The sequence below is a fragment of the Synchiropus splendidus genome, chromosome 1 (genome assembly GCF_027744825.2).
Source record: "Synchiropus splendidus isolate RoL2022-P1 chromosome 1, RoL_Sspl_1.0, whole genome shotgun sequence".
Lineage (NCBI taxonomy): Eukaryota > Metazoa > Chordata > Actinopteri > Syngnathiformes > Callionymidae > Synchiropus > Synchiropus splendidus.
Genome location: NC_071334.1, coordinates 26,583,376 through 26,605,665, shown reverse-complemented (window position 1 = coordinate 26,605,665; position 22,290 = coordinate 26,583,376). Strand labels below are relative to the sequence as shown.

At 40.5% G+C, this 22,290-nt stretch overlaps 1 protein-coding gene across 41 annotated transcripts in view; it reads left to right on the top strand.

The window, feature by feature from the left end:
- Positions 1-22,290, top strand: part of LOC128755934 (ankyrin-3-like) — a 98,764-nt gene that overhangs the window by 37,614 nt on the left and 38,860 nt on the right. For 32 of the 41 annotated variants that reach the window (XM_053860217.1, XM_053860209.1, XM_053860225.1 and 29 more), the window contains exons 2-22: positions 5,661-5,762; positions 8,319-8,417; positions 9,062-9,160; positions 10,202-10,300; positions 12,392-12,577; positions 13,217-13,240; positions 14,161-14,259; positions 14,643-14,741; positions 14,962-15,060; positions 15,131-15,328; positions 16,568-16,666; positions 17,246-17,344; positions 17,518-17,616; positions 17,890-18,087; positions 18,278-18,376; positions 18,471-18,569; positions 18,799-18,996; positions 20,087-20,185; positions 20,449-20,547; positions 20,855-20,953; positions 21,573-21,668. In XM_053860217.1, the coding sequence (XP_053716192.1) occupies positions 5,661-5,762; positions 8,319-8,417; positions 9,062-9,160; positions 10,202-10,300; positions 12,392-12,577; positions 13,217-13,240; positions 14,161-14,259; positions 14,643-14,741; positions 14,962-15,060; positions 15,131-15,328; positions 16,568-16,666; positions 17,246-17,344; positions 17,518-17,616; positions 17,890-18,087; positions 18,278-18,376; positions 18,471-18,569; positions 18,799-18,996; positions 20,087-20,185; positions 20,449-20,547; positions 20,855-20,953; positions 21,573-21,668 (2,388 nt within the window). Of the gene's footprint in view, positions 1-2,006; positions 2,201-5,660; positions 5,763-8,318; positions 8,418-9,061; positions 9,161-10,201; positions 10,301-12,391; positions 12,578-13,216; positions 13,241-14,160; positions 14,260-14,642; positions 14,742-14,961; positions 15,061-15,130; positions 15,329-16,567; positions 16,667-17,245; positions 17,345-17,517; positions 17,617-17,889; positions 18,088-18,277; positions 18,377-18,470; positions 18,570-18,798; positions 18,997-20,086; positions 20,186-20,448; positions 20,548-20,854; positions 20,954-21,572; positions 21,669-22,290 lie in introns of those variants that run through there. The other 9 variants (XM_053860381.1, XM_053860194.1, XM_053860169.1 and 6 more) reach the window with 2 other exon arrangements.

The window sequence follows — 22,290 nt, the reverse complement described above, 5'->3', positions numbered from 1 at the left end:
ATGGCAGCCAAGTATGGAATGTCCCACTGTCATAGTGAGGAAGTGGCATGAAGTGACCACTAGGGTCTGATATAGGACCTGTAAAAGAGTGATGCGCTGTGGGTTCAGTGGGGATATGTGACTACCTGCAAGCTATCAGGGCAACTGTATCGACAAACAGTACTGTCAACAAGCGACACTCTTATGAACATCTGGATCATACGCCAACACTCACCGGGTGTTTGTTCTGTGGTTGGTCAATGACAAGGTGGGAATTAACTGGAAACACAGGGATGGTAAAATGTGTGGAAGTTATTTATGCTTTGTTGTTGTTTATTTGAATTTAAGACAATGTGTTTCTGCTTAAATGGTTTTGTGGACTGGTGATAGTAATATTGTACAATATGGCTAAAGTTTTGTTTGTTTCATTGATTCCCCATATCCTTTTATAAAATATGCAAAGGATACTACAAACTCTCATAATTAGAGTGTACTGTCTATGTCTAAGTCTATGTCATATGGCATTCCTCAGTAAACAACTGCCCACTGTCTACATAAACTAATATCACATCACACATTTGAATTTTTTTTCAAAAAATCTGAAGTACAAAGGTAATTTCATGAGAATTAAATGTTAATAGATTAGTTGTTAAGGTTATTAAAATTTATGTGTCTAAAATTGACTTCTATTTTCATTGTCATGCAATGAAAGACAACAAAATAAATAGCAAATGAAATTTACCTCAGAACTCTTCAAACAACTGAAATTAAGATATGAAGACCTTAAATTGTTTTAAATTAAACACGGCATTTGTTATTACTTCAATCATCTCTTGGTAAATAGTAGTTCTGGAATTATTTCAAACCATGTGGAGGCCGGTGTTCTGACACTGTATGTCGGTTTAGCTGGTTATGGACTCGTGTGCAGCGGCATGTTTCTGCTGGTATTGGTTTTTATGTAACAGAGAGATTAGACGTTCATCTGCTCACAACATCTGTAGGTTAAAAAGACACAGATGTGCACCAGGATATATCTAAACCCGAAGCACATTATTATCATTTCAGCTCACATAACCATGATCACAAAAATAATAATCCCACAACAGCATTGCAGTTTTTTTTGGAGAGTTTCTGCTCCCATGGCAACCTCTGTCTCACTCTCGCTCTATCTCTCACTCTATAATCTCCCCCTCACTTTACAGATTATATATCAAGCAAATTGAAGTCTATTGGGACGTTGCAAAGAGGGGGGAGGGTCGGATGGTGCCTCATACAATTATGCCCTGTGGGATTGAGCGGTTGGGAACTATTGTTAGAGGTAGATGTGTTTTCAGGAAGATAGGATAGGAAGAGGTTGGGGACAGTTGACTGTCTTTTTGCAGACGATGAGCTGTTATCGATTTGAGCACTTGGAGCACTGATCAGAACTAGTGGCATCAGGATTTCAACATCAAAGAGCAAGCCAGTTCCTATGCGCTACAGAACATATCAACTATTGCCAGAATGTTGATGTTACAATCTAAAAAAGATGGACTAGCAGTACAGCCCACTACTTCGTATCCGTCTGTAGTCAGTAACTACTCTCTGCCCTTCTTTTCGTTTGGCCAACTGTGGATGCTAACACAGAACTGATAAAAGAAAGAATAGAATAGGAACTGAAGAATCCAGAAAGTGTCCATTCATGCAGATGTTTGTCCAAATGGCACCAAATAAATTTTTGGGCAACGCTATACTGGAGGTATTTCTGAGCTTGGTTCATGGTAGAGCAGTCTTGAAACCTTCTTCAGCACTCCCGACAGATTGTGAATGTATTACAATACGGACACCTATTTAACTATGAATCAAACATTGTTGTTTGACGCTCTGAAAAGAAAGCCAGCGTTTTGTCTCTGGGCTGGTTTGGCGCACACAAATTAAAGCGCCAGAGAAGCTGACTGGCCTCTGATCCTGTGTGACGTTCCAGCGAGAGTTGAGATTAACGCCGGAACTCTTTCTCATCCATGCTCTGGACTTTCTCAGCGCTGGCCAGGTATTTTTAGCCGTGACATAATGCCCCCATCTCTCTCTCTCTAGCTTTCTCTCTCTCTCTCTCTATCTCTCTCGCTGTCCCTTCGCTGTCTATCTCTCCCCCCGGCTGCCGGGCTGCTACAGTAATTGAGTGCTCAGGTTTCACACGTTCACCAACATGGCAGTGGAGGAGGCAGCAGACTATCTGGCAGAAGTAAGTCTTTGCTGTTTGTAAATAGACGGAAGCTTTGCCTAGTCCAGATTGTGGAGTTCATGTTCTGCAGGATTCTCACTGCGACAGTCCCGGGTTGTTGGACCAGTCCGGGGTCGCACTGTCAACTTTGCTGCAGTGTGTGTGTGTGTTGGAATGTGTAAGTGTGTATGTGCATAATTCTGTGTTTGCACAAATTGCTTAGTTCATAATATTTCTTGTCATCATACTGACAGCATTTGTTGAGTGCTTGTGAAGGTTATTGATGTAGCGGTGATATGTTGATTCTATTTGGTGTGGAGCCACCTGACCTTGGACAATAATTGCTGATCTGTACTTAATTCTAAAATTCTCTAATGACAATACTTTGTAAAAGAATTTTAATTGACAGCAAGGGGGATCACATGCATGATCAGCATTTTTTTCCATTTTTTCCAAAAGTTTGTTTATATAATATTGTATTTGGTTATAAAATATATGTGTCATCATTTTGTATGCTTATGTGATTGTTTTTTTATGTATTTTATTCCCAAAACTCTTACGTCATTAAGACTGACAGAATACAATTTCCTATGATGATATTTTTATCTATTATTAAATAATAGTGCACATTATAATTAACATAGTTTTTATTTTTCTATTTCCAATTAAAACATATTTTGTTTTCTGTCTATTTTTTTCGAGTAAAGTAGAGAATGAAAACTAAAAATCATATGGAAAACCTTTTTTTTCCAACAGCACATCATCACGTCAGAAGGAGCAGTGATTTTAAAGCGTTTTAGTGGTTTTGTTTAAAAGAAAAGACAGAGAAGAAGTCTAGTTTATGCTGAGAATTTGGGAAGTCTTTTAGGGAGATGATTCATAGATGAATTTACTTTTGTAAATGACTTTGATTCAGTTTAGTCTTGAATTCCTTAGAAATCCCAGCTTGCTCTATTGCTATTTATAAGGCCACATCTCCATCCATGTGTGCCATATTTTAATGTGATCTCTGACATATCAATGAATATGAATTGCATCTGAATGGTGCTGACTTGTCTCATTTTGTCCACGGAGCACTCGGCTGCCGATATAAAAGCTATAAACATGTCTCTCCCAGTTTGAGTGGTGGTCAGCGCTTGTCGCTGGCTGCCTCGGTGGAATGTGTGTAACAGTAGTGGTGCTAAACATTGTCTGCATATCTCTGCTGGATAAAAAAAGTCCCACTCTAGTCACTTCCAGAGCGAGAGTGAGAGGTAAACACAGTCACAAACACAGTCCTCCCATTTCCTTCTTGTTAGTCCTGACATTTATGTGAAAATAAGACTTCTCTTGTGCAAACAATTCCTTAATCCTTTAATTTGCATTGATATTAATTTCACATAATTGAACTTTGCAATCTGCACTCAGGGGTTTAGACAGTGCACTATTGAGAGAAATGGCTGAAAATGGCGCTTATTACTCACAAATCCGGCGTCCTGGAGGTTAAATCGTATCAGGCTGCTGTGCTGAACTTGGATTTGGAAGATTAATTGTCTTTTGTACGTGGTCCAAATTCTAAATCCGGCTGGCAAACTTAACGATCACAAGACTCCTTGTTGCTGAGCCAGAACGTGGCGACTGGAGCTGCGCAAGGAACTGAGTAGTGACCTCTGTGGTTCTGGCTCGTACATGATGACCAGGTCAACTTGGAGAAAGTGAACCTTCAGTCACTACTTTGACACCTTTGCTGTTGGGTGTCTCAGAATTGTCATCAGTTAAACATTGTGTCATGTTTAACCATAGTTTTGATGCCTAGATCTTCAAGTATCAATATCTTCGCCAGATTGTCATCAATATCATTCATCTATCTGTCTGTCTGTCTGTCTGTCAAAGCAAAGAGGGAGATAATGTGATGCTTCAATGAAGTGTAGACTCCAGTGTTTGATGTTTTGGACAGGTGCCTCATATTTTAAGCTAAGATATAGTATGGGGAATTATGGTCCTGCGGAAGAGATCTCATCAGGGAACAATGTGACAAGGGGCTTGTGCGTTAAGCTTCATCTGATCTTCTATTGTTGGTGTCAGTTTTCCTTGTGGAGACAAATGTTTTTCGATTTTCATTTATTTCAAGGTTCATCTTCATTGCTACCAGTGGTAGTTGGTGATACATATAAAACACATTTGTGGGTGTAGATAATGTGTTTTTGTGTTTTGTCAAGAATGTCCCAGGAGTGAAGCACATTTTTCTAGTTTTAGATCTCAAAATTGAGGGGTATTATGATTTCAATTATCGAGAATGTTTTGAATCACAAAACTGTGAGAAATCCTCAAATGCTAGCAACAACTTTGCAACTCTTTCACTGTCAAATATAGCGTGCAGTTTATGTTTGCCTCCTGATATAAAGCACCACTGAGGCTTAATAATGTAGTTGTAACATATTCATGTTGCATCTCGCTGTATATTTTATGTTATTGTTCTGGTTCTGGGTAACATATTTTTCAACGCACTTCCAAACGACTGTGGAGGAATTGAATCATGTCAAAGTCACATTCCAACATACAGGAAGTGAGACGGGACAGATGCTGACACCAGAAACCTGCCGCATTTGTGTGTGTGTGTGTGTGATTTTGCCTTTGTGTGTGACCTGAGATCGTATCCATTGACTACAGAGGAAGTGAGCTCAGCAATCGGCCTGAGCCAATAATCTGTCTACAACAACAGACATCATGGTGCAGCGCGCAGCAGTCACATAGCCACATACACGACTCAGAATATATTTGAAATAACCTTGGAATAGCCTGTTTATGTAATCATCTTATGGGAGTGACAATGAATTGGTGGTTGGTCGGTCCAAGAACACAGCTTGGCATTATTTCTGCTTGTGACTGTAGTCCAGTCTCTTGGAATAGTGTTCTACAATCACGTTCTGGTAATTGGAGAGTGCTTATCCTTTGTCCCTAGTGTGTGTATGTGTGCGTGTGTCTGCACTGCCTGCGTGTGTGTGCAGCTGTTCCTTAACCAGGGCGTGGCTATAGCTAGAGCTCTCCAACCATGAAATCTGAGATAAACTCACAGACGCTGTTGTGCCACTTGTTTACCACCATGCTGGAGCTGTGTGTTCCTAAAGCTCACACTCAATGGGACCCATCTACTTTGTTCACAAGAACACACACACTGAGCCATGAAATCTGTTCTAGCACACACATGTTGCTAACCCTTCCAAATCCCAATGACTTGTCTATTCCAGTAGGTCACCGATTTCCCTCTTCGCCTTCTTCCTGTCTTATGGCTGTGATTCCGTCCATCAACACAGTATTCATGCGCCATACCTGTATTTATATGGTGGCTCCTTGTGAAGGTTGTGCTGGGATGCTTAGGCTGTGTCATTGGCGTCTCCAGATTTGGGAAAAGGGCAACATATCCAGTATTTGCGTGAGTTATGTTGCCTGAGGAAGTTCAGAGGCAGTGTACAAACTTGTGTTTTTCTGTCTCTTTCTACAGACAGACGTGAACGCCTGCTACCTACGTTCAGCTCGTGCCGGCAATTTAGAAAAAGCTTTGGATTACTTGAAGAATGGAGTCGACATCAACATTTGTAATCAGGTATGTTCACAAAGACATTTTCAGGGGAGAAGTGTTACAGTTTGAAATCGAGCAAATGTGAGAAGTGTGTAGATGATTTTTCATTTGATTGTCTCAGATGAATTGGTGACTACAGATTCCTGTTGACAAATCAATCAATCAATCATACAAGATTTATAAAGTTACTGGAAAGTACTTGAACCTCTGAGTGCCTCTGAGTAGTGCGCTCTCATTTATGTTCGCAAATTGAGGCAAGCGTAGCAAATGGTTTCAGCCACTCGGGGTGATCAGAGAACTTGAGCTACTAATTCCTCTGCCTTGAGGTTTTATTCTCAAGTGAGGTTTGATGGTTTGTGAGCTTGACTGTAGAATCTGAGCTGCTGCAAAACTAGTGTGTTCAGTTCACAGTTCACAGTATGTGGTAATGTGTAGAAGCAGTTCCCCAGCAGATCTCTGATGTAGGTCTAAACCAGGGGTGGCCAACCAGTCAGAGGCTAAGAGCCACATTGTTTTACTGTGTTACTGAAAAGAGCCGCATCCTACAAACATGTCAGGCTGTGAGGCTCACCTGAACAGCTGGTCACGTGACTTAGCGGCAGTGTAGCAGTTAAAGCACATCCTTGTGTGTCACAGGGTTGCTGGTTCGCGTCCGGCGTATGTCTCTTGTGCATGTATTTTTAAAATTCATACATTTTACCGTGATCCTTCTCAAAATATCAAGCGGTGTAGATAGAAATGTGTGCACCATTTATTTTACTTCAAAGTTAAACGCAAGTCAAAGTCTTTGAACAATATTTTGACATTGCGCCGGAATAGCTCTTACTTTTTCATTATTTCCCATATAAACGGTCATCTCAACAGCAACTTAACCAAAATCGCAGCCAGTTTGGTGGCTCATTTGGTGAGGAGCCACATTAAACTGGGGAATGAGCCGCATGCGGCTCTCGAGCCGCGGGTTGGCCAGGCCTGGTCTAAACCTTTAGTCGACTGCTGACATAAGCAAACTGGTGCTCATTTCTTATGCTTGATTTATCAATAATGTTTATTCATTCATGTCCCAGTGGGCCATTGGTAGTCGGAAATAAATTAGGAAGTAGGTAGGAAAGGTACTGGGAAATTCTTTTTGCCCAACTTTCAGCTCTGAGCTTCCTTATCTTTCCTTCCTACTTTCTGTGCGTTAGGTGGGAATGTGAATGAACATTTTTCCTTTCTGTGGCTTGTAAGAATATTTGAATATCTGAGCCATCATTTGCTGAAGTTACCATGACCAAATCTCACTGATCTTCTTTTGAAGAAATGCCGTTTTCAAAGCGCATCACTGCACATAAATGAAACCATTTGGGAAGTCAACTTATGGCCTTGATGTTTAACCTGGATCATGGACAGTACTCTCCTATTATACCTTTGTTTTCTGTCAGTACGCGGCAACATCACATGACCATGGGAAACTTTTCTGCAGTCTTACCTGCACTGCTGTAACGACAAGGGGGCACAGTAGCAGACCCAGATGAGTGGGTGATTGGCAGGTGCAATTAATCGAAACTCAATTTGAGTTGCATTATGGCGTCCCACAATTCTGAACACAAGATAGTCAGCACTTGCCATTCTCCTTTCTTGTGAATTGCACACAATATCTGTCCTTTGATGCACGTACATGTACACTTGCAGACTGATAAGCTCCGCCCCACCCAAACACAAAAAAACTAGTTAATCCATTCATGTGTTGAGAGACTGTGAATCATTTCACATATTAATGCATTAATACCACTACCACTACTACTACTACTACTAATAATAATAATAATAATGATTTGCCGTGATCTCTCTATCTAAGCTAACAGCGAAATAATATGATTCTACAGTGCATCAGTGTAGACAAGAGTTGACATCAAGTGTTTTGGACAGGTGACTCATATTCTCTAATAGGACTAATAATAATAATGATGATAATAATAAGAATTTGATCATGACATATTTAACATTTTGCACAACCAATGTGATTTATCCTATGAATATACAAATGTTCAATGTAATTGCAATGTGTGAGGGGAGGTAGAAATAAACATTAATCCACTATGTGAAATGTCTCAGCCAATGGACTTATGAGACCTGCATCGGGTGGTAGTTCACTCAAGATGGGAATCAATGCTCATTTAAAGTGGACTGAAAACTGAATCACTTCTGATGAATGTCACTGCCTATGAAGACTCCAGTGTTCAGACTTTCCCCATCACCTATGCTATAAGTAATGAGTGATCCATTTCACAGTTCAATAACATGTCATTGATTTGTTTTTGTAGCCGCACGTATCAGAAACACAAGTGCCAAACAGTTCGCTACTAGGAAGTGCTTTGATTGTGTAGTATTTAAAATGAGATTCATGTGTAGAAGAGCTGCCACAGTCTGTATTCATACTGAAAGTCCAGATCAAGCCCTTGTGCTTTCAAAACAGTCCTCAGAAATGGTCTTGTGGCGCTTTATAAAGTCTCATTCAATGGAGAGTGAGAGCTGGCGCTGCTGCTGGTCTCAGTTGTCTGGACCCAGTTTGAGGCTAATGTCTACTTTTTTTCTGTCCAGAATGGTCTGAACGCGCTTCACCTGGCATCTAAGGAGGGTCATGTGGAGGTGGTCGCTGAGCTCATCAAGCAGGGCGCCAATGTCGATGCCGCTACGAAGGTGAGTGAGTCACACTAACACACAATCACCACTGGTTATTCTGTCTCAGCTACTTGACAAAAGTCGCACAATGACCTGTGTTCATCACTTCAATGGGCCAGGATTCTTTATCTGAAATACTTGACCGTGTCAATGTTTTGTTGATTCCGTCTAGCACTGGATTTATTCAACCAGAATGAATAGCTTGAAAATAAGAATTGAAAACTGATGCAAATAAGGAAATGTTTTATCTATAAACACCAGCTGCCATTTTTAATTTACCATGTGCAGTGTTGAAAAGATTTTTGTATTTCGTTTATATATTATATTAAAGTATTACACAATTCTTAGTGTTGTTTTGCGTCTAGCTGCATTACCGTTTTTCTCCAGAGGTGGCTGATGAGAAGAATTGACCCTAATGCTTAGACGCATCAGAGCATATGAGGAACTAATATGTGTATTTAGACTGAGGGTATCATTTTTGCTGATTCAGGAAGATATCATTTCACTTTGTTCTGCACAGCAGGGAAATGTAATTTTCTGCAGGGATTATTACAATTGATATACTTACTTGTATATATTTAAAATGTAAAAGTAATAGAAGGGAAATTATTTTTGTTTTGGTATTATTTGATAATGTGTTGGATAAATATGTTTTTCATCAGAAAGGGAACACAGCACTGCACATTGCATCTCTAGCTGGTCAGACTGATGTTGTGAAGGAACTGGTGACAAATGGGGCCAACGTCAACGCCCAGTCTCAGGTAAACACACAGTGGCGCACACATATTAGACATATGCTCAGGGCCGTGAACACTGGTGGAAGTGTCTGCGTTTGTGCTGCGTCAGCATCTTCTCTCCACTGCCTGACCCACATTCAATAGCAAGTGAACCCACTGCTGCTGTCGCCACGGCAACAACGATGATGTCAGTGAATTTCCCTTGTTCTGCAATGAGGACTGAGAACAGCAATGTGACTGCAATAGAAATTGATTTGAATTTATTGTTCACCTGACAAGATGTGTTGTTTTTGCGGGGTGTGTGTTGACAGTATTTATTTTGCACTAGATGGTGTTGAATCTATTAGTATTATTAATACTATATTGTTAAAACAAAGACAAAAACAAAATAATGATTGAAGTAATGCTGTATTGTGTGATTGATAAACATTCAAAATGTTATTTTGAATATAGACACCATTCGTTTTGAGAATAGAATGCAAACTATCAAATACCAATACAGGGCTATTTTGTGAGTGAATAGTTAGATTTACAAAACGTTATGTTTGAAATAGGTATGATGTAAATTTGAGTCCATACCAGTTCAGTACTGGTATCTCCACACATATCTCCATTCTGTTTTAGTTTTAAAGTTGATTGACGTTCAGACATTCCAGTCCTAAGAGTGTTTAGTACCAATATGTTCTTATCTCTTCTTGCACATGCACCCAAGCTTGCACTGATGTTATCAGGTGTGAGGAATGTGTGGAGGTGACACTGTTGCCCACCCAGTGTTATGATCACACATCTTATTTTGGAAAATGCCACTGCCAGTAATGCTAGTGTATACACTGCATTTTTGTCATATTTCTGCAGCATACGGCTATATCTTAATGAATAACTATCACATGCTGCATCAGAAATTCATTATGCTCTTTAGGGTTTCTGCTGAAATGCAATGTATGTGAAACATGCCACATTTTGTGATTTAAAGATCCCTCAGGATGCAAAACACTCAGAAACGTGTTGTTATTTGGGGGTTTGAAAAGTTCAGTTTTGAATGTTTTGGTTTGTTTGTTCCTCCAGAATGGCTTCACTCCCCTGTACATGGCAGCCCAGGAGAACCACATGGATGTGGTTCAGTTCCTACTGGACAACGGATCCAGCCAGAGCATTGCCACGGAGGTGCAGACACACACGAGCACTCACAGCGAGACCACAACAGCATTGTTTATCTTTGTGTAATTACACCTAGCATCAACCTGCTAACATGTCTAAGTGGTAAATTAGTGGGTGCTCCCGGTTGAATGTAGAAGCTTGTGTGTAAAGGAGTGGAGCTGCAGGTCAGTAGGAGGCAGCACTAGGCCATCAAGTCTGTCTCAGTGACTCTCAGCTTTTCTCTCTAAACGACTCTGGCCACATGGGTTATATTTGCTGCCTTATTGTGTTTAAATCAATCTATTTTTTTCTTCACTTAAAAAAAAAAAAAATAATCACAGTTTATTATATAAATCAAACAGTCTCCATCTTTGCTTAATTAGTTTCACACTGCCACGACAACAATGATGAAACTTTGCAAAAGTAATGTAATTGAAAAACAAAAGTTCAAGTCCTCTAGTTTGATTTCGTCTTTTGGATTTTTAACCTCGTCTTCTTCTCCTCCTCCCGCGCCTGCGCGCAGCTCCCCTCTGAATCCAGCAGAGGGAGCTGAATTATTCATGAGGAAATTATATCGACGTTTGAAGCTGGAATTCAACGACGTTAATATTTCATATTCTATCTTCTGTGGTTCGCACGAAGGATTGTCAGTCAGATTTCCACTTAGAATAGCTGGCATCAGTTTGGTGCTGATGCGCATGTGAACGTGATGTTGTTGTTTCAGGTCCCAACAAGCACCTTCTCATTTCGTCATCAAAAGTGCTGTTTGAATCCTTGTTGCTTTACTATATCGTCAGGTACACATATAATATAAATGCATAAACCGTTGTGTTTCATCATTATGAACTTCACTAGTGAAACATAATTTATACATAATTTAGTTTATGAGTTATATGAAGTTTTTGTAAATAGTCGTTTCCAAATCTTTTAAACATACGCTGTTGTTAAATGTAAACTGTTGAGGCAAATTCCGTTATATTGTAACCAGTTGGTTTCATTGTTGTAGTTAATAATGTTGGAATTTTTACACTGGACGCTGAAGGCGTCGTAACCTGTCGATTGTCTGAGGTAGATGGTGGAGGTGTTCCCCCATTGTTGCGTTGGTGAAAGGGATAGCAGTTCAAGAAATAAAAAAGATTGAAACTACTAACCTTATCACTGCCTCATCAGTGACAAAGCTACAATTTTAAATAAAACGAAAACACAACAATGCTGTTTTTTTCTTGTTGCTGTTGATGTATTTTGGGGGTTTGGCTTTGTGGACTTTTCCTGAATCTATAATGAAGCAGATGAAACAGCACAGGCGAGTTTTGGGACGTCTCTTCACTTCATCATCCCTTTCATATCTATTCCACTGCGGCCTGCGGCCTGGGCGTGTGTGCAGCTCTCAGATATGGTTCTGATTATAAATGGGTGTTTGTTAAAATGCTGTGTGTGTGTGTGTGCGCGCGCGCGCGCAGAGTTTGGGAGCTATTTGCAGCATCTTTGATGTTTGCCGGTGAGTGCATCACCATCAAGGCCTGTATTTGTGGACATACGTGCCTACACGTGCACACACACACACTCACATGCTAGTGTTTCAATCTCCGAGGAAATGAGTTTTATTTATGTTCATTTCCTGTGGATCGTACTGCAGATTTACATGACTCCACATAGCAGAACCTCACCTGAAATATACATGATTCATATTAAAAGATTTAGTGTGGCTCTGTGGAGGGGGAACCGCCCTTCGAGCTGCAAAAAGCTCACAAACACTCAAAGTTTTGCCAGCTGTGTTTGTTGATGCAGATATGTACTGCCCTTGTAGGGGGATTTCACAAGATATCTCATTGTTGTGCTCACAGTGTTTCGTGGTTTGCTTCAAGTTGATGCATCCATGACATAACTGTCAAATGATAATTTGATTTTTGATGATTAGTGAGAGTTGAACTTGTGTTTTGTTGTCAGTATCATTTCATTTATAAGATAAGTAAAGGGGAATGTGAGGGAAATGGTGCATCGACGACGCACAGGCTAAACAATTTAACAAAAATTTAAGAATGAATCAAGCAGTCATGTGAAGGAAGCCACTTTATTTCATAGGCATGAAGATGGTTTGCTCTGTCTGTCCATCCACAGGACGGTTTCACCCCCCTGGCAGTGGCACTGCAGCAGGGTCACGACCAAGTGGTGTCTCTGCTACTGGAAAACGATACCAAGGGGAAAGTTCGGCTCCCTGCGCTGCACATTGCTGCACGGAAAGACGACACCAAAGCCGCCGCCCTGCTGCTCCAGAACGACCATAACGCTGATGTGGAGTCCAAGGTACTGGCTCAGTGGTGGTGGTTCCAAGAGCACCGGGCTGAAAGCTGGAGGGGCCTATTCTGAATTACTGCCAAATAATATTATTGAGATGCTATGAGACAAAAAGAAACGTTATTCATGAATATCATGAAGAAATTGATTTCCAACAGTTACATAAACATTATGAAGACAAAGTGTAAATGCATTCATTTAAAGCACATTTCAAAATGATTTTTTTTTTCTTTTGCAGTGAATATGGTGTGAACAATAGTTTTCACAGCGATAGCTGAGAAATCTGTGTTCCACATTGTTATTAGCATTACTAATAATATTTCTGAAGTCTCCATGAGCTCCATGAGTGACAGTTTGTTTGGGTAGGTTATAGTTTAATATTTAATCAGGCCTGTTAGTCACAGGTCAGTGCAAGCTAAGCCAGCAGAATATTGTTGACATAACCACACCAAGCAATATACATGTATTCCTCTACTCATGTTTACATCTGTGTTTGTAGCTATGGCCATTAAACCCAACTGCATTGTCACATTCATCCTACAGCTTTGTGCGACCATCGTGTTAGTGTGGTTGTTGTGGTGAACTAACCACCTCATTCTCTCCTCCTCTCTCTCATCTGGTTCTCTTCTCAACCCCTTTGCTGTCTAGATGATGGTGAATCGAACAACAGAGGTAGACTTCTTGCTCTGTGCTCTGCCCCCCTCTCTCATCCTCTCACTGCAAAGCCTTCTGTCTCCCAGCATGAAAGCTTTTGCCGTCTCACAGTACAGCCTGCATCACATTTGATGTGAAAAAAATTCTGTTATTCTGAATGATATTCTCTGAGTTTCTGGCGTTGATGGTTCATGACATTTGACCTAAAACATAGGAATGGGAGGGCTTTGTTATTCTAGGTTCAAACTGTTTACAGGTCATTCTATGTATATCCTATGCTATTCTTCATAGCAGCACACACATTTTGGATAATATTTGAGCAATTGGTGAAGTGGTGACACAACTGCATGCAAGCAAGGTTATGTACAGTGTCAATTTGCAATAAAACCTTGCATGTGCACATGTGTGCTACGGTGCAAATACACTCATGTACAGTTTTCAGAAGCAACCACGCTTAAATATAGACTAGGCGCCACTCGTCAAACATCTCATTAATTTATCAGAGGCTTTCCCACTAACTGGTGGGGTTGCAAGTGGAGTGTTAACAGGAGACATTCTATGGCTACCATGCTGATTTCGGGTCTTCAGCGGAGTGAACGTTCACATAGTGCCAGCTTAACTACAGTAGTGATAACATGGTCAGTGGCGAACCTACCGTTACAGATTGCATGCTCTCCTGCATGTGTATTTTCAGTTGTACCCAAAAGACGATTTTTACAGATATATTTGAAAGCTTTGATGAAATTTATTTTCAGTTGACCTCTTTTAGCTGATTTGCATGGTTTCCAGCTGTCAGTTTTCTCGTGGAAGATCACCCGTTCGGTTTAGACGTTCAGCTTTGAGCCACCCAACGTTCCATCACGCTTTGCTCACAGCACTCGCCTCACAATGGAAAGTTCCTCCTCTGGCTAATTCTGTTTATCTGTGTCTCCTTTCAGAGTGGATTCACTCCTCTTCACATTGCGTCTCACTACGGCAACATCAATGTGGCCACACTGCTGCTGAACAGAGGCGCTGCTGTGGACTTCAAAGCACGGGTAGCGTTTTTACATTCGTAAACAAAGATGGCATTTGGATCAGTGACCTGTGACTCCAGAGAGTCGGAATAAAGCAATAGATGCTATAATAATGAATGAGTGTCAAGGCTCCACACTTGTTTTTTTTTCCACACTCATTACAGTAGATTTCTTAACAACCTCGAGTGGATCTTCAAGAGCAGCTGCTTGTGGTTTCGTTGAAGTCATTTGCATGACTGATGTATTTCTCTTATCGACAAGGTTCCCTTTTCCTCCTCGTATCATCGGCTTGTGCTTTGTATATTTGACAGAAAAAGATAACTTTTATCGTGGGACAGGAAGAAGTTCTGAGCTACCCTGAGATAAAACATCTCTGGTGACCACAATGTTTTTTTTCCCTCCAGAATGACATCACGCCGCTGCACGTTGCGTCTAAACGTGGGAACAGCAACATGGTGCGACTGTTGCTGGAGAGAGGAGCCAAGATCGACGCGCGGACCAAGGTTCGCACACAAGTTCCGAAGAAAGTCAACACACTAATGGTTCTGTGGGTTTGGTAAATGGTATAATATGAGAATGTTTCAAAAAGAAGATTTGGACCCAGGTGCAAGTGTTTTATTGAACTAAGCATTGTTACAAGCCATCAATACTTTTTTTTTTTGGAAAGTCGAAGGAGAAGGTTTCTGATGTGGAAGTAATTTTCTCATTGCCCGTCTTTGATAGGACGGCCTGACTCCTCTCCACTGCGGAGCGCGGAGCGGTCATGAGCAGGTGGTGGAGATGCTGCTGAACAGAGGAGCACCTATTCTATCCAAGACCAAGGTTAAAAGTTCTCCTCATCAAATCAAAGATCATATAGAGGAGCTGACCACACAGTCCCTTTCCTCTCCAGAACGGTCTGTCCCCGCTCCACATGGCCACGCAGGGCGATCACCTTAACTGCGTCCAGCTGCTGCTGCACCACGAGGTTCCAGTGGATGATGTGACCAACGATTACCTGACAGCGCTGCATGTGGCCGCCCACTGTGGACACTACAAGGTGGCAAAGGTGATCGTAGACAAGAAGGCGAACCCCAACGCCAAAGCACTGGTGAGTTTGATGTCATTTGACTCTATATAACTGATCACTGATCACCAGAAGAGTGAGCAATAATGTTTACAATGTTCTGCTTTAAGCATGTTTTGAACCTTTTCAGTGTCAGGTTATTCTAAAGAATGGTCTTAACAGTATCTGTTATGTTGGCTAGTAAACAAATGCTTGCATGGGGAAAGCAATATTGGTCACTCTTGTGTTGACAAAAGCTTCCTTTAAGTTGCATTTACTGTAGAACAGCTACAAAATATCTCATTAATTTTTTATTAATCACAAGTTCACTCAGTTCACTATTCACTATTGACAGCCCTAATTTATTTGTTTATCATTTAAAATATGGCAACAAATTGAGTTAAAACTCAGTAATCATAAGGTGAGCAGGTTGATTGGTAATTGTAATATTTGGGAAGGTCGTGAGTAATGATGGATGTTTGGTTTGTTTTAGTGTTGGTAAGCAGCTGACTGGTCGAGAACGTCAGCAGGTATAAAGCTGTTATTAAATAGACAAGCATCAAAAATGAAGGTGAGGGGGTGTCAGAGTGGGCAGGTGGTGTCTTGATCATAATGTAGTATCATGTACCCTGTGGAATACGTCAAAACTGTGTAAACAAATTAGCAAACAAGCAGAAAACGTCACTACTTTGCCTCTTTGAAAGACCAAACTATTGCATGCTGATTCAGTTCCTTGTCTTTTCAGTTGTTTTTGAACTCATTCTACATTCCAGAAAGGAAAGTCCTATTTAGTGTCTGATCGAAAGTTTGGTCATTTTTTCTTCCAACTTCAGATTCATTCTTTTCTTCTTGAATGAATTAGTGATACTGATTTTATATATATTTTTTTAACCCATAAGAGAACAGTGGGACTTAACCGGGAGGGGAAAAAATGAGTGTAATGAGAGAAGTCTGGGTGTGGTTTCAGCGATGCAAGTTTGTAGACAGAGAGAGAATGAGGAGGAGGAGCAGGAAAAAAATAGACACAAGAAGAAAATGAAGTCATCCACAGAAAGTCAGCCGAGATCGTGGGCAGCGGTTGTAGAAGAAAGTCTGTAGCCAGTCACTCCAGAGTAGTTAGGCTTTTTCTTTGATCATTTCAAGTTGATCATTTCCACACATGCTTGTCTGGTAGTGGTGGAAAAAAAGCCCTCTAGTTTCCACTGAGCGCTCCAGACTTGGCTTCTGCAGAAGAGATTGAGGCCGGTTTCCACTCTGTAAGAAATGTGGTGTGTGCCTTTGTAGAACGGCTTTACCCCTCTGCACATCGCTTGTAAGAAGAACAGAGTCAAGGTGATGGAGTTGCTGCTGAAGCATGGGGCGTCCATACAAGCTGTCACTGAGGTGGGTGGGTTCTTATACTTTAAAAGTAATCCGTTTTTAATAGAAGTTGTATTTAAGTCAAAGAGAGAGGGAGATAAAGATACCTTTCATTCTTTGGTGCCTTGTCTTCTTCATGTAATATATAATGTAAATGAATTTAAAGTGAATCACTTTTGCAGGTTATTTAGGATTCCTTAAACAAATCCATCACTTATACATAAAAGGATTTGTTTATTTATTTATATGTGGATTTAAATTCTGTTCACAAACCATTGTGTCAATGTCATCCTACCTAACCTGCTGGAGAACTCCCCTTAAAAAATTAAATGAATTGGGATTTTTGTCAGGAAATAAATTTAATTCATGAATTCAAGGAATTTTTACCTGTAAAATACTGTTCACAGTTGGTTTAAGATGTGAAGCGTACAATGTTGTTGGACAGTTAATGTGGTAAAGTAGCATTAATAATAATCAAAGATAAAATAAGAATAATATTTCCTAGCAGAACATTTCCTGACACAAGTGTTGATCCTTGTGGCTCGCCATACAAGACTGAAAGGATTTGGGTTTTTTTTTTAAATTCTGCTTTCTGCTTTACAGTCCGGTCTGACTCCAATTCACGTTGCAGCGTTTATGGGACATGAAAATATTGTCCACCAGCTCATTAATCACGGCGCATCGCCAAATACAAGTAACGTGGTGAGTTAAGTGAAAACTGAAAGATTGCTTCTCATTATGAACTCGCAAAGCGAAAGTGAAAAACAAGAATCAGTCCCAAACCTCAAGACTGTTAACCCTGAGTGCATGGTTACTGTATGGGCATGTAGAATCAAGGGATGGTGTCATGGCGAGGTGTTTGTTTGTGTCCTCAGAGAGGAGAGACAGCACTGCACATGGCGGCACGAGCGGGTCAGTCCAACGTGGTGCGATATTTGGTCCAGAACGGAGCACAAGTGGATGCCAAGGCAAAGGTGAGTATTTGTTCCATCAATCATATTGCATTTACAGCAGCAAACAAGATATTATGCCTGGATTTTGGTGTTTTTCAGCCATATTTCTTTTTTTGTGATTGTTCCGTTGATTTCTTGCTCTTCATTTTTTCACAAATATAATGTCTTTCCTTTGTTTTAGCTGCCGACAGTTGAAAGATATAGCTAATCAACCAGAAGCTCCCTTTCATTTAAAAAGAATCCTACATCGTCATCACGCTCACACATTGTATCGCTGGTTGTTATGAACCACAGGATGACCAGACACCGCTGCACATCTCCAGTCGACTTGGAAAACAAGACATTGTCCAACAGCTGCTGTCAAATGGAGCCTATCCTGACGCCACCACCAGCACTGGCTACACACCTCTGCACTTAGCTGCCAGGGAAGGACACAGAGACGTGGCTGCTGCGCTATTGGACCAAGGAGCCAGTCTGGCCGTCACCACCAAGGTGAACCAAACAGTAAACAGTAATCAAAGCATGTCATTATTGTAAGTCGTATCCACCATGTCTACTGAAGTTAAATACATGGTCCTGTTATTGTTCATGTCATTGTTATGTCGTGGTTTATGTTAACTTTGACTCCATTCTTCTTATTTGCTGTGTTAACATTGCAACATTGCTTGTGTTGTCATGGCAGAAGGGCTTCACGCCTCTGCATGTCGCAGCCAAGTATGGCAAGCTGGAAGTGGCCAACCTGCTCCTGCAGAGGAACGCTCCTCCAGACGCTGCTGGAAAGGTAACACCTGGTCACACTGTCACTGAGGAACGCTGCTTTGCATTGACGCATCTCAGCTTGTTTCACTGTCTAACTGAGAACTGTGTGTGTTCAGAGTGGACTAACTCCACTGCATGTGGCAGCGCACTATGATAACCAGAAGGTGGCGCTTCTTTTGCTCAACCAGGGAGCGTCCCCTCATGCTGCAGCAAAGGTAAAACATAACCATATAAAAAGAAAAGTACAAACACATAGCTACAAAAGCAGTAGTGACTTTGTAAATTAAATATTTTGATGATAAATATGATCATTTTAAAGTTTTAACTTTCTTGACCAGTTCCTTAGTGAAATTCACCAATAATATTCCTGTAGCAAGTGAAGGCATGATGAGGTGCTAGACAGAAACCATATCTGTGTGAGTAAACACAACTTGTGTGTTTCAGAACGGTTACACACCGCTCCACATCGCAGCCAAGAAGAACCAGATGGAAATCACAACCACGTTACTGGAATACGGTGCCTCCACTAATGCAGTCACGCGTCAGGGCATCACGCCGCTGCACCTGGCTGCTCAGGAGGGAAACGTGGACATTGTGACTCTTCTGTTGGCAAGAGATGCTGCGGTTAACATGAGCAACAAGGTAAGTGATCAACACTGTCCATTTGTCATCGTTGTAATGTCCCGCAAAGTCACTGTGAATGTGCAAGCTTAAGTTTTATCTCAAACCTTAAATGTCTAAAGGATCATCTGTCTGGTAGATGTGCTGGTTGTGCCACCTGGGAGCACACTCTTTCTATCTTTTTTTTTTATTATTATTACTCTTTTGAGTGATATTTAACAACATAAATTATTGTATTGTGAAGGAAACAGTTTGGTCTTACACTCTCTGGACAAAAGTTAAGCTAGTTAAAACATTCAGTTACATACATGAAATACTTCACGTCGCTGAGATTCATCTGATCAGCACCTGAGAATCTGTTGTGTGTAGGAGACTTTTCTGCTGTCTGTTTTCTGTCCTTTTTGAGACATAGAAAAATGTTAGAGCACTTTTTCTCCTTTTTCTCCTGGATGTGGTGCCGGCCTTCCTAGATGTATTTTTCACCAGCCACCACTGCTTTTATACATGTTCATAGGGGTGTAAGAAAATATCGATATACTCAAATATTGCCATACTTGATTCTGCAATACTGTATCCACATTTGTGCTGAAATATCACAATACTTTGTGTGATATTATCTTGATGTTTTGATGTATTTTTCTTTGTCATTTTGTCAGTTAATGGAGCAATTCATTCCTCTGTTGGGGTGCAAAATTTAACTGAAGTATAAGTGTATGTCAACAATACATTTGTTTTGATGCACATGATATTGTACTGCATTATCTGATTTCCCCATTAAAATGAGGGCTCTTGATACAATATACAATATTGCTGCGCTTACAGTATGGCAATGTATCGTATCACCACTCCTATATCGGGATATGTATCATATGTCAAGATGTCTGCCAATATTTAGTCCTATGTGTTCATAACACCAAATCTTGTCGAGTACACTGGGTCTACAGTGAGCTTGGTTTTATCGTGTTTGACTTGGTAGACACATGCCTATGAAGCTGGGTGATAGGAGGGTGAGGTCAGGGAATGTTCTGAATGCTTCATGCAACTTCAACCCACATCTCCTGGCAAAATATGAATGAATTTATTCAAATACTTGGTGCTTCTTCTCTCTCAGTCTGGCCTGACTCCACTTCATCTGGCTGCTCAGGAGGACAAAGTCAATGTAGCTGAGGTCCTGGTCAACCATGGAGCTATAGTTGACCCAGAGACAAAGGTCAGTTCAAGTGTTTTCCTTCCCTGTTTTGGAAATGCAATATTTAATATAGCGACGGAAATTTAACATCAGTTGTGAATGTTTACCTGAATGGGATTTGTATTTGGGGTATGACTGATGGGTGGAGCCTCACCTATTCCAGCCCATCTGCCCATTGGCAATACATTTATAGTAACCATGATCAGACTTGAAATACACTCTAGCCTTCAACAGTGACAGATGTTTTACTAATTGAAGCTGTTAATTCTGTTCTCATCTGACAGCTTGGCTACACGCCTCTCCATGTGGCTTGTCACTATGGCAACGTGAAGATGGTCCATTTTCTGTTGAAAAACCAAGCCAAGGTCAACGCTAAAACCAAGGTAGACATTCTTTGAATACTGATTTCAGAAGTTACTCTGTGCGCCTATTAAGGGCTGGTGAACTGCTCGGCCCGTAACATTATGACAGTTAATATTGGACCAATTGCTGACAAAAAACGCAGGAAGAAAGCGGTGAGGAACCAAGGATCACTGATAAATGTTTTGGATCAAGGGCAGGCTGTTGAAGTCAGGCATGAACCAAAGAAAGAAAAAACAGTAGAGTGTTGGTTATTCTGTAATGGCTTATCTGTGTGTTTGTGTTGGTGCTAACAGGAGTGGCTAACACATTGATTCTGTCTCCCTCCAGAACGGCTACACGCCTCTCCATCAGGCGGCACAGCAGGGACACACACACATCATCAACCTTTTGCTGCATCATGGAGCGCCGCCCAACGAACTCACTGCAGTCAGTCCACAGACTCGCTCACACGCAAACATGTTCTCACACATCTAGCAGCAAGTCAGTCGGAAGATAAAATCATGAGTCACGACAAATGAGACTGCTGTGTTTTCATGCTTTGATGAGAAAACCTTTTTAATTTTTATGTTATTTTTAAAATGTTTTATTTTCCATATGAACAATGCCTCATAACTGCTCCAGAATATCTGACATAATCCACTTGGTCGTTCCACCAGTCCCAGTTCCTGAAGATAGATTAGCTCTGTTTAGAAGCTACACTGTTTCCAGGCTAAACTTGAAGTGTGTATTATGCACTCCCCATCTACAAGCATCCGTAAACATGGATTTCAAAGCCCAAACAAGTGCAAGCAAACACTCCCAACTGCTTCAGCAGCTTTTTTTTTTTTACAGATCTATTTTATAGTTTTAAAATATTAAATCAGCCGTCCACAACCATAATCTGTTGACAAATCCAAGCTCAAGAGCAATACCAGCTTGTTATGTTCATTTACCTGACGTGAAAATCATAAGTAACTTTCATTTTATTTGTGTTTCATTTGCACCTAATTAATTACCTAATTAATTCTATGCTTTTTAATTTGCATTTATTTTTTATTTGATATAGAATGGGAACAGTGCTCTGTCCATTGCCAGGCGGCTCGGATATATCTCTGTAGTTGACACACTCAAGGTGGTCACAGAAGAGACACTGACCACTCAGGTACGTATGTGTATGTGTGTGTATTAGTAATAGACATTTGAATTTCTTGTGTTGTTTTTAATTTTTTTTTTTTAAATTCTTTTTAAGGTTTATTCCTTATTTTTAATGAAGCATCATTTTTAAATTTGCTTTTGCTGCATTGCTGGTATTCAGAGAAATACAAAATCACTCTAGTTATGTATTTTTTTAAACAGAAAACTCAATTAAATTGAAACACAAAAATGATAACACTAAAACCTCTGCTGGAAATCGATTTAACTGCAACCTAGCTACAGCATGTTTAAAATAGAGCTATGTACCATATGCGGTTGGCACCAGAACATACATATGCTTCTGAAGATTTTTGCTGAAGACACTGCGGCATGACTAGCCGAGTGGAATTTTCTCACACTTGTGACATGATTAAACAAAACGAATATGTTTTGAATGTCATGGCTACATAACAGTAAAAAAGGGGACAAAAAAGAAAAGCGAGCGATCAATGTTATCAGCAGGACACGTTCTTTTCTCTCTTTCCCACTCTCTCCCACAATTCATGTTCACCTCATGTTTAGTGATATATTTGTGCTTTTCAACTTGGACTTATTGGTCTGAAACAACAGCTGAACCATGTCACTTGAGC